The 11,067-nt window shown below is 37.2% G+C and overlaps 2 protein-coding genes across 2 annotated transcripts; both read right to left on the reverse strand.

Annotated features, from left to right (window-relative positions):
* On the reverse strand, window positions 1-442 carry LOC134648473 (enhancer of yellow 2 transcription factor-like). The gene is made up of 2 exons (XM_063502994.1): window positions 319-442; window positions 1-230 (listed from the first exon to the last, which is right to left on the reverse strand). Exons 1-2 carry the CDS (start codon window positions 375-377, stop codon window positions 8-10), a joined length of 282 nt encoding a protein of 93 aa, XP_063359064.1. The 5' UTR covers window positions 378-442; the 3' UTR covers window positions 1-7.
* A 1,994-nt stretch (window positions 443-2,436) lies between these two features.
* LOC134647970 (carnitine O-acetyltransferase-like) lies at window positions 2,437-8,352 on the reverse strand. The gene is made up of 13 exons (XM_063502388.1): window positions 8,221-8,352; window positions 7,835-7,871; window positions 7,517-7,756; window positions 7,213-7,424; window positions 6,942-7,095; window positions 6,685-6,859; window positions 6,145-6,332; window positions 5,705-5,805; window positions 5,225-5,347; window positions 4,595-4,717; window positions 3,982-4,180; window positions 3,065-3,202; window positions 2,437-2,706 (listed from the first exon to the last, which is right to left on the reverse strand). The coding sequence occupies exons 2-13, from the start codon at window positions 7,856-7,858 to the stop codon at window positions 2,491-2,493; spliced, it is 1,893 nt and encodes a 630-aa protein (XP_063358458.1). The 5' UTR covers window positions 7,859-7,871; window positions 8,221-8,352; the 3' UTR covers window positions 2,437-2,490.
* Window positions 8,353-11,067: the final 2,715 nt, after the last annotated feature.

An 11,067-nucleotide genomic window follows, 5' to 3' on the forward strand; every position in this document is an offset into this window, starting at 1 on the left:
TAATCATTCATTGGTCCTTTTGTGTGAGAAGGTGCGTCTTAATTTTCTGAAGTAGTTCCTTCTTAACTGTGTCTGGCACTAGTGCTCTAGCTCGTGGTGTCACTCGGTTCACCAACATGTCAAATGTTACATTACTACCCTCATTTTCCTTAACCATGTCTCGACACAGCATCCTCACTTGATCACGCCATCCACATTCAATTAATCTTCGTCTTAATAGTTCCTTGAATCTAAAAAGAAATTAAATATTTGTAACCTCTGCATATAGACAGACTACCTACGTGTTAAGCCAGATTTTAGACAATATTGTCGCTTTACCTTTCCCGATCTCCACTGAGTATGAGCCGTTGATGTGCAATGGTATTGTTAACAGTCATTATTATACCTGAAACACAATATTTATATAAAAAAAACTAAATAAAACGTGCATTCTTTAGGTCCGTGATTTATGTTACGGATAATCAAATGGCTAACCCCCACATTAGCTAAAATGAAATACAACTTACAATTGTAAACAGACTGAGAGTGTACTCTTGTTAAGTTAAGATTGCCCTCAGATTTCCAATATTTTAAATTAAAACAATAACAAAGTATTAAACACCACCACTTATTTTATTTACTCTAGTTATCTGTCAGTTCTGTCACGCCGCGAAGCGTAATAAAAGGAGCGTTCAGAAATAACAATTCCAACAATTTTTACCTTGGTGTGTCGCACGCATAAGAGCGAGAAACAGATATCTCTTTTTCGCTCTCATTTATGGGTGCGACGCACGAAGGTCGCAATACGGTGCGATAGTGTGTTATCACTTTAATATAGGATGTACGATCGATCAAATACCGCAATGCAAAAACCCCCTCCACACTCGTGCTAAAGAGTAGTATAATATATATAGTGTGTCAAAGGTCTATTTGATTTCAAACATAGACAGAGAGAATCATACTATCTTCGTCTAACACTAGTACTAGCACCCAAAATAAAAGGATGAGTAGTTTCTTTTTCCTATTTACTGACAAGATTTGGTTGACCCAGTATATAATAGTATGTCAAGCCATATCCGTCAGTGCAAAAAAGCGGCAAATTTAAAAAATGTCGACACGAAGGGGTTTAGATCGTCCCATAGAACATTTGAATTTCGCGCCTTTTACCACTAACCGTACCTACCTACATCTATTTCATTGCCATCATTGTACCATATAAGGGCACATGAAAGAGATGTTGTTTGGCTGGCTAAGCTTTGGTTTCCTCCGAAAGCGGTGCCGTCATATAGCGGCCGTCTCCATACAAATACAACGACATCCATATTTAGCCGTATTATTTAGTATGGAGACGGCCGCTATCCTAGGAAAACCTTGGAGGATATAATCAAACGGAGACGCCATGTCTGTAATTTTCTGTACAAAACAGTCTGCCGATTTTTGCGGGGGAGGGGAACGTCAAATGTATGCGTAACGTAAAAATAGCCATGTCAGATAAACGTCAGTCCATACATTGTGTATGACCGTTGGCCGCCTATTTTCGACAGAGGGGAAAGCCTGTCAATGGCTACTCCGTTTAGTTGTATCCTCCAAGAGGAAAACCGATGTTAAGCATGTACAGTCATCATTCATTGGATATTTATTCCGAGTTGTAATAAAATATTTTAACTAACAATATAATTATATAAACTGTGAATCAGAACCGTATTATATATTGATAGAATAAATTAAACAAAAATAAATCAAAAAACATTTTTAAAAAATGTATATAATTTAAAAATGTAAGAGTAATTAACATAAAGAAAGACATATATTTGAAGATAATTACAATAAACTTAATATTGGTTAATACTTAATTATAAAGTAATACCTCATCTGGCATCTTAAGTATAATATTTAATAGGCACTGATAGCAATATGATATTCCATTTATACTTAAAATTAGCAGTTGTGTAAAACTTCCATAACATATTTAAAAAATGTGTTTATCAATTACCAAATACCAATCAGGATAAAGAGAATACACTAGTATCAAAATTACTTATGACAATTGGATTCCTAATGAAAAAGATCACAGTATTATTATATACAAATGTGTAAATATATTCTGGAGAAAGTTTCTTCACAAGCATTTTTCAAGTAGTTCTACCAAACATAACAATCTAGACTCCATTTCATACAGCTACGTTTGACACACGCATAAGTGTAAGGCCTGAGTGGACGCTCGAAGCGGAGCGTTCGGCGGGGCGTGCAGCGTGGCGTCGAGCTCCCAAGTGATTTGAGCAGCGTGCACTAAGGCCGCTCCTATACGTTTGCATTTGTTTAACATGCACGCCGCACGCCCCGCCCCGCTGCACGCCCAACTCGAGCGTCCACTCAGGCCTTACACTAACCGATGGCGAGTGGCGTTTCGGCCAGTGTTACCACTTTACATTTGTTTGTTACTTTACATTGTAACTGGTAGCTTTATAAATTGCGCTCAAGATTGTTTGGTAAGGATATGCAACCAAACTTTTACAGTTTAGCCTGTGTGCTAAGCAGGAGCACGTCGTGCATATCTTGGAGGGACTGTTCCAAGGCGCCCCTGTACTTGTCGCAGCTGGTCTCCGGGTTGTCGTTGAAGGCCGATGTGGCGAAGTTGACATCGTTGTCGCGCGGGTTGTAGCACGTCGCGTAGCCGTTGCTGACTAGAGGTCCGTAGCACATGAAGCCGTCGCATTTGCATGCCACCTGAAAGTTTTTTTTTTTTTTTATTTATCGCAAAAAAAACTTACAGGGTATTTACATATTTATGTTCCGCCAAACTGAGGACAGTTTGTTGGCGGATAAATCCTTTTGTGTTCTACCCACTTAACTTACATACTTATACCTAATACATTACTTAACTAGAGTTATGCCATACAAACAATATACCATTACTATTCACTACTATTATCATACAAATCTAAAAGTTTTGCTTGCAGCCTTTTCTTAAATATTTGCTTACTGCTACACTTATCTACTATTGTTAAAACAAGGCTTGAATCTTTCTCGGTTAGCGCTACCGGCTTTCAACAACTTTAATCTGTAAATCTCATGAATTAGTTACCTGACTGGTGGACAGCCGCATGTGGGCGCTCCTCACGTACCCCGGGTCGGAGTACAGCTTGTGTATATCAACGCCGTTCTCCAGTGCGATCAACTTCAGCCCGAGAAGGTGACGATCTACGCCGAGCCCTTGAAGAGCCTAAAACAAAGCATATAATTAATAATTACATTGTCACAGCGAGTCACGGCAAGATGTGTTAGCCGTGCAAGTTACCCTCAAAATCTACTAATGATACATTCACAATGTAATTTCCTTACATCCAAACCTGCTGTTCCATATTTCCTTTAATTTAAAAATCTGATGTACCTAATTTTTGCGAACCCATAATTCTAAGCAAATTTTAAGTAGACTCTGTCACAGAATAAATAATAGTACTAAAATGTCATTCAGTAGAACTTGCTAACTATGTAAACAAACCGCCATACTAAAATTGACACTGAATGTCAATTTACTAGTAACTTTTGTTTACATAGTTAGCAAGTTCTATTGAATGACACTTTAAGTACAGAAGACTCACTCTCTAACAAAACGCGTCTGTTACGATCTGCACAGATATGGCCGCTAGGTGGCGACAGAGCCACGCGCGGCTTATGGCTTTCCCCAAAATTGGGGCCGAACGGATGTGCTTTTAGCTACCTGTAGCAAAGCGACGAAATCGCGGAGTGAGACACGCCTGACTCTGTGCGGAAAGAGAAGAGTCGTAAAATGTATGGGGCCCAATATCTTCCACGACTCTTCTCTTTCCGAACAAACTCTAATAGGTATAGGATGTAAATCTAAAAATAGCACGATCATTTTAATAAACTGGAATTCTAAATGGCGTTCTAACAGTTTTAATCTTTTGTCAAAAGATGGCAGTAAATGTATTGACAGTAACTCTCTATTCACTCTATTCTCTTTGATGTAGTTATACCTACCATAACTGTATAATTCTTGTGCGCATTAATAGCGGTCTGCATGGCCGCCTTCTTGTCCTTTGGTGAGCGCTTGGAGTCCAGCATGGCGTTGGCGAACTCGATGGACTCGATTGAGCAGGAGCGGATGGTTTCGGTGCGACCGCCGGCGAACATTCGCGTCGCTGCGGACTCGTAGTGCGCGCCGGGCGTTTTGTGCAACCTGACAAATTAATCAGGATATTTAGTGCCCTTCTACTTACTGAATCAATTACTTGAGTAGGTAGACTAGGTAGGTATGTAGACAGTATCATACCATCGCCCAACATTATACTCCCTTCGCCAATGGCACTGCACCTAAGCCAGCCAAACATTGTTTATCTGTGTGCCTCTCCAGGCAATATGTACATAATGCTTTTGTTACTCAAAGGGTTGAATAAATAGGTCACACTGAACAACTTTTATTACAGGGCCAACCCCGAATACGCAAAAACAAAAATCTGCGGTCTCATACATTTCGGCGAATCACATTTCAATGTTTTCTATGGAACAGCAGATTTTTTTGGAGAACTGGAGAATTCTTTTTTGAGTATAACCTATATATTTTACCCCTCCTTTATCTCTTGATGGGACATACCTGTAAAATGCATACTGCATAGCCATCTGCAGATAGCTGTCTGGACTTAGTTTTTGTGACTTGATGAAGTTCTTCCCATACTTTTCGTACGTAAAGCAGTTCAGCTCAAGATTGTTTACTAGTCTGTAAACAAATGAAACAGTATGTATAAATTATACTTTGCGTTTCGATGTCTTGACTCTAGATTTAACAGAATAAAGCATACCTCAATCGCCCTACTGTAAAATAAACAACACAAAAAGTCAGATAGAAATGAAGAAAACCCTCTACCTACTCTCAAAATATAGGTGAACTATTCATTCATTGTGATTGACAGACGGCTTTATTTACTACTAAATAACAAAGTGGACAAATCACTGCACACAATAATACAATGCTTGTATTGTAGCTAATATAGACTTTACGTTAAACACAATAACAGAAAATTACAACCACGTATTATTCACAAACCAGACATAACCTATTGTAAATAAAAAACATCTATAAAAGGCCCCCGCGGCATTGTGCCAAAGATGCTGGCAGCATTCCCTCGCTGAATGGCAATACTTATGCGCTGCGAGAGAAAGCTGCCAGCTCTCTGTTCACCAGTTGTATCGACATTATTTACCTATTGTGTAACAGAAAACTTACTTGTCTAAACTGCTCTTTGCTGTGTTGATCATGCCAGCCACCTCTGAGTTCACATTAAACTTCAGCAGCCGTGGGGGTTTCGGGCTTGACGAGGCAGGCCTACCTGCAGCTTTATTCTGATCTCTGTAACATAGTTTATTAAGTTATAATATAACTCTATGAACATTCCTCAATAATTCTAACTTACCTTTGAAATATTTTATGGATAAATCTTAAAGTTAGTTATAATTAATACATTCACTGCCAGCAGCGCGGCGTCCCGCTCGGTGCTTTATGCTACAAAGCGAAAAGACATGTTTTCGGCTTTGAATCTTTTGTAGCTTGTACGTTGCGGGCAGCGCACGGCCGATCGTGGTGAAGATCCTTGGGGGAGGCCTTTATATCTACAGGTTGGAAATCATTCGTCTGATATGATGACGATGATGAAGTATAATATATAGAAGGTAGGAATGATTTTGTAATATTTGCTGAGAATCTTACATGAAATTGATGAGGAAGTCCGTTAGCACGGCAATAGGTTGTCCCTCGGCTGGCGAGTGCTCGTAAGTCAGCCCTGTCACGCCGTCAGCACCGACTATAAACTGGAACAGAATAATTAGTTTATACGTTTAGCAGGTCGTAAGTGCCAGCGAATAAGCACATACAGAACGGAACGGAAATGTGTGCGTAAAAATTTGAAACTCTCGTGCCTGTGTCGCTTGCCGAATCCGATACGAGGCGAGCCCATGAACACAAGTATGTCCAAATCGCTTTCGTGAAATAAAACAGACGATTACGTTTTTCACTGATACTGATACTTATAAATCAAATAGTGAGTGGAATTTGTATTCCAGAAATTAGTATATGGACTCTTGGTACTTTTAATCATGATAAAATTATGACGATATTTAGAGGATAATTTTAGGGTAATATAACTATACCTGAACTGTCTTGTCGAACCATCGATTGCCGCCGTTGAGTCCCGCGCCTCCTCCGTGGATGGTCTGCGCGCCAGCAATGTTTTGGCGACCGTTTTTGTCGGCCGCCTTCCACAGCCCCACAGGCTTGTCCAAACATAGTACCACCAGACTTGATTGCACGTCCTTCAACGATTCTTTGTTTTGATTGTCTGAAACAAATTATACAGGATTAATTTGGGTGTACAAGTCTCGATCAAATATTTACGGAAAACTTGTGATTAACAATTAGCGATCGACCGAAACATAATTTTTATGCTGATACCTGCCGAAACCGAAACTTCGGTCGTACACTACTGAAAATACAATCTGGTACGTTTCAACGAGGCCGAAAGATTAGGCAGTTTTTTGACCGAAACCAAACCTTCGGCCGAAATATGATTTTTATTGCCGAAACCAAAACTACGGTCGGATACTACCTATAGGTACAGATGTTTGACATAGAAACTTGACAAACTTAATTTCATTAGTAGATACAGATATTTAAAATAAATTTGTAAGTACCTTTTATCAGTACATCATAAGCTTTAGCCCAAGCGTTTCGATTTTCCGATGTGAGAATACCAATTCCATCTTGCGAGGGAGCATTGGACATTTCTATTACTTTCTGCAGCTGCTGCACTATTTGATCTTCATTAAGAACTTTACCGTCGTCTCCCCAGAGATCAACATGGAAGATCTAAAATTTAATAAATTATGTAAAAAAAAAGTCTTTATGGGTTGACTCGATGAATAAGCCAGAAATATCATAATTTCCTTACATGATTGTTATGGATGATAGTAACATGTTTGCTGGTAGTGTTATATGACAATGAATCTCTCTTTAGACCAGGTATCCGACATGTTCCAAATATTTTCTTATACTGTTGCATGTCCAATGGGCTTTTGCCCATCATCTCAGTTGGAATTTTGTCACTGTAAATTATCAATAATTAATATGGCTGAATGAGAGCACTGAATAAAGCTTCTTTGCAATAGATGAGTAAACACTTAAAGGAAATTCTGCAATTTTATGTAAAATATTAGCCTCACTTGTCAATTAAGGATTTGTAATCAAGTGCAGCCAGCAACGTTTTTGCTGCATACTGCAACTGGTCGAGCTGACTGTTGAACTTCCGGAACGGAAATACAAGGCCAGGGCTAGAATACACTACAACAGGGTCCCGGTACTCCAAATATGCTGTGTTGAGCCACCACTCCTCAAGCCAATTTGTGTGCTGCTGTGCTCTTTTTTCTAGCAAACTCTGAAAAAAAAAAAGTTTTTTACCCAGAATACTTTTACTAACATTAAATGTTTTACTTATTTAAGCCTAAATAACATGTAAAACAATATTACCTGCAAATCCTGACCAACTCCAGTAGCAAAGTCTTTAGCAAGATTGCATGTGACATCATACTCCTCATTGCTCAAATGTGGCTTGGCAGTTTTCAAATATTTACTTAAAGTATCATCCAGCTTTGGCACTGGAAGCCGGGGAAGCTTCTGGGCAGTGGAGTAAGTCTTAGCAGAAGTCAAGTGGGTTGACAGCTGAAGGGAGCTGATATACGGCTCCAATATAAAGGCATTATGGCCACACTGAAACAGAAGTTTGTAAACAATTTATATAGACCTGTAAAGTTGGCAATTGTAAATAAGACTTTCAAAACTACTTACAACTTTATGTACTCCACGAATCATTGTATTGCCAGGTCTGCAGACATAAAAGAATAAGGCAAAATTATTAAACTACATCCCAATCATCTGTCAATTTTCAAGAGTGGACTTTAAACTGTGCTCTAACGATAAAGAGAAAAGTTTATCTTTAGACTGTGAGCCTTAGCAATGATAAAAATAATACGATTGTTTATTTATTTCTATTCAAACAATGTCATAATGGCAATGGCAAATTAGTGTAGAATTGTAGATGTGTTTCACATAAGGGGAGAAATGATTAAAGGTTCCGGTTAATTACAGTCTTCCAATAGGCGCTCTATTTTAAGACTCAAGTTATCGGTACGAGTATATCCGATGACTGTTTATTTGAACTTAATGTAACTTACTCAGAAATCGTATGATGTGGCAGTCGCCCGTCTGTAGATCGGGTAGAATGTTTTCGAAGGATAAAGTGAATGTGAACTTGTTGGTGATGGTTCAAGTGAACTTTCCAGCGAAACAAGAAACTTGTTTTGTTTTTGACATTGACAGCCGGTTCTAGATGGGTTCTAGGGTGACTAGATTTCATTTATTATTACGACGCCGTTTTTTAGTGTCCATGTGTCCACATATTACATTTTGTCTTAATCTAGCTTTTATTGCGTAGTTTAACAACAAGAGAGCAAAAAATTATGGAGACCTATCTAGCCAGATTGCTGTATTATATTTTAGAATTAATTAAGTAATGTTTTCATTGTTCCAAATAACAATATTAGGCTTTTTCGGAACGCATCCTTGTCCATCCAACCCATAGAAGGTAGCATCCTATAGAAGCGGTAAACGCGTGCCTCCGTGAGGGACAAAACATACTAGTCTAAGATCCGGCATATATGGTCGACCTTCACCGATATGTCTGACGAATGAAACTTACATATTATGAAAGAAAATATGTTCCTGAACATAAATAAATAGGGTTGCCTAAAGAAATATGGTCAAGGCTATTTTTAATTAATTTTTGAAAAAAAAAAATCTTCAAATTTCACCGATCTGTCTGACAAACGAAATAAGTTCCAATGGAAAGTATACAACTTGTACAACATAAATCAACTAAAGTCTATTTTTTTATTCGGTAGACTGAAATGACAGTTCATAGTATGAACATAAAATGTCATTTCATACTTTGAAATGTCATTTCAGTCTACCGAATAAAAAAATAGACTTTAGGTTGCCTATCTTTTTCCGGTCACTATTATGTGGTTGCCGTATTTAAACAGGTGAGTTTTTATCGATAATTGCACTCATCTGTCTGACGCTTGAATTATACATCAAAATGATGGTAATTTTATTGTGAATACAGTGGCATAGGGTTGCCTGCGAAAATCCGGTCACAAATAAGGGTTGCCAGGCTTTTAAATAAAATAAGAAGGGAAGACATTTAGCGATAACTCATAAACGGCTTAACTTATCAAGTTTGTTTTAATTTTGTTTGAATGAGTTTTTTAAGCAATATTTTTATGATTTTTTTCATATTTTTTTAGATCGATTTTTCAAAAGTTAGAAGGAATAACCGTTTTTTGTTCTTTCTAAATTATTACTTCCGAAATGATTCACTTTATCAAAAAATGTTGTTTGCAGACCCCTATTTATTTTTAAAGACCTATCCAACGACATCCCACACATCAAGGTTGAAATGAAAAAAAATCGCCAAACACATTTAGTTTTTTTCGAAGCGTTTATTTCCGAAAATTTTCACTTTATAAAAAAATGATTATGGAAAACCCCCATTTATTTTAAAAGACCTATCCAACGACACCCCACATTATAGACTTGAAAGATGAAAAATTTTTCACACACATTATGTATCTTTTAAAGCGATTATTTCCGAAAATATTCACTTTATCAAAAAATGTTTTTCTAAATCCCCTATTAATTTTAAAAGACCTATCCAACGATATCCTACATCATATATTTGAAACGAAATTTAATGCTCACATACATTTTGCTTCGTTAGAAGCGATTATTTTCGAAAATGTTCACTTAATCAAAAAATGTGTAGGGTGTCGTTGGATAGGTCTTTAAAATAAATAGGGGTCTGAAAACAACATTTTTTGATAAAGTGAATCATTTCGGAAATAATAATTTAGAAAGAACAAAAAACGGTTATTCCTTCTAACTTTTGAAAAATCGATCTAAAAAATATGAAAAAAATCATAAAAATAGTGCTTAAAGAACTCATTCAAACAAAATTAAAACAAACTTGATAAGTTAAGCCGTTTATGAGTTATCGCTAAAAGTCTTCCCTTCTTATTTTATTTAAAAGCCTGGCAACCCTTATTTGTGACCGGATTTTCGCAGGCAACCCCACTGTATTCGCAATAAAATTACCATCATTTTGATGTATAATTCAAGCGTCAGACAGATGAGTGCAATTATCGATAAAAACTCACTTGTTTAAATACGGCAACCACATAATAGTGACCGGAAAAAGATAGGCAACCTAGTTGATTTATGTTGTACAAGTTGTATACTTTCCATCAGAACTTATTTCGTTTGTCAGACAGATCGGTGAAATTTGAAGAAAAATATTTTTTTTTTTCAAAAATTAATTAAAAATGGCCTTGACCATATTTCTTTAGGCAACCCTATTTATTTGTGTTCAGGAACATATTTTCTTTCATAATATGTAAGTTTCATCCGTCAGACATATCGGTGAAGTGAAGGTCGACCATATATGCCGGATCTCCTACTATACGCAATGCGACAATATGATTGGTCGAATTTATTTGTAGCCACTTGTAGCCCACCATAATCCATAGTATTATCTGGTCTGGCTGGTCAACCAAAACTTGTCAGTAGAAAAAGGCGTGAAATTCAAATTTTCTATGGGACGATATCTCTTCGCGCCTACATTTTTCAAATTTGCCGCCTTTTTCTACTGTCAAGATCTGGTTGACCAAGTATAATTTACGGTGGGAAATTAAAAAAAATGTAGACTGTGACAAGGACAAACAATAATAGCGCTTTCGCTGCTACTCCTACTGAAAAATACATAAGACTATCCCGTTCTGTCAGTTATCCCCACCACTCATGCCCAATCCAGTTTAATACTAGATTCATGATCCAACCAAATTGACAATTTGACATTGCCATTGACAATTTACAATTTGAGTAATTTGACAAGTACATGACTTACATGAGTACAATGGTCATTGCTTTTCTTTTCATAATAAAAGAAAATATTGTTCAAGGTCTTG

This window comes from Cydia amplana, chromosome 5 (assembly GCF_948474715.1).
Source record: "Cydia amplana chromosome 5, ilCydAmpl1.1, whole genome shotgun sequence".
In the NCBI taxonomy this organism is placed as follows: Eukaryota; Metazoa; Arthropoda; class Insecta; order Lepidoptera; family Tortricidae; genus Cydia; species Cydia amplana.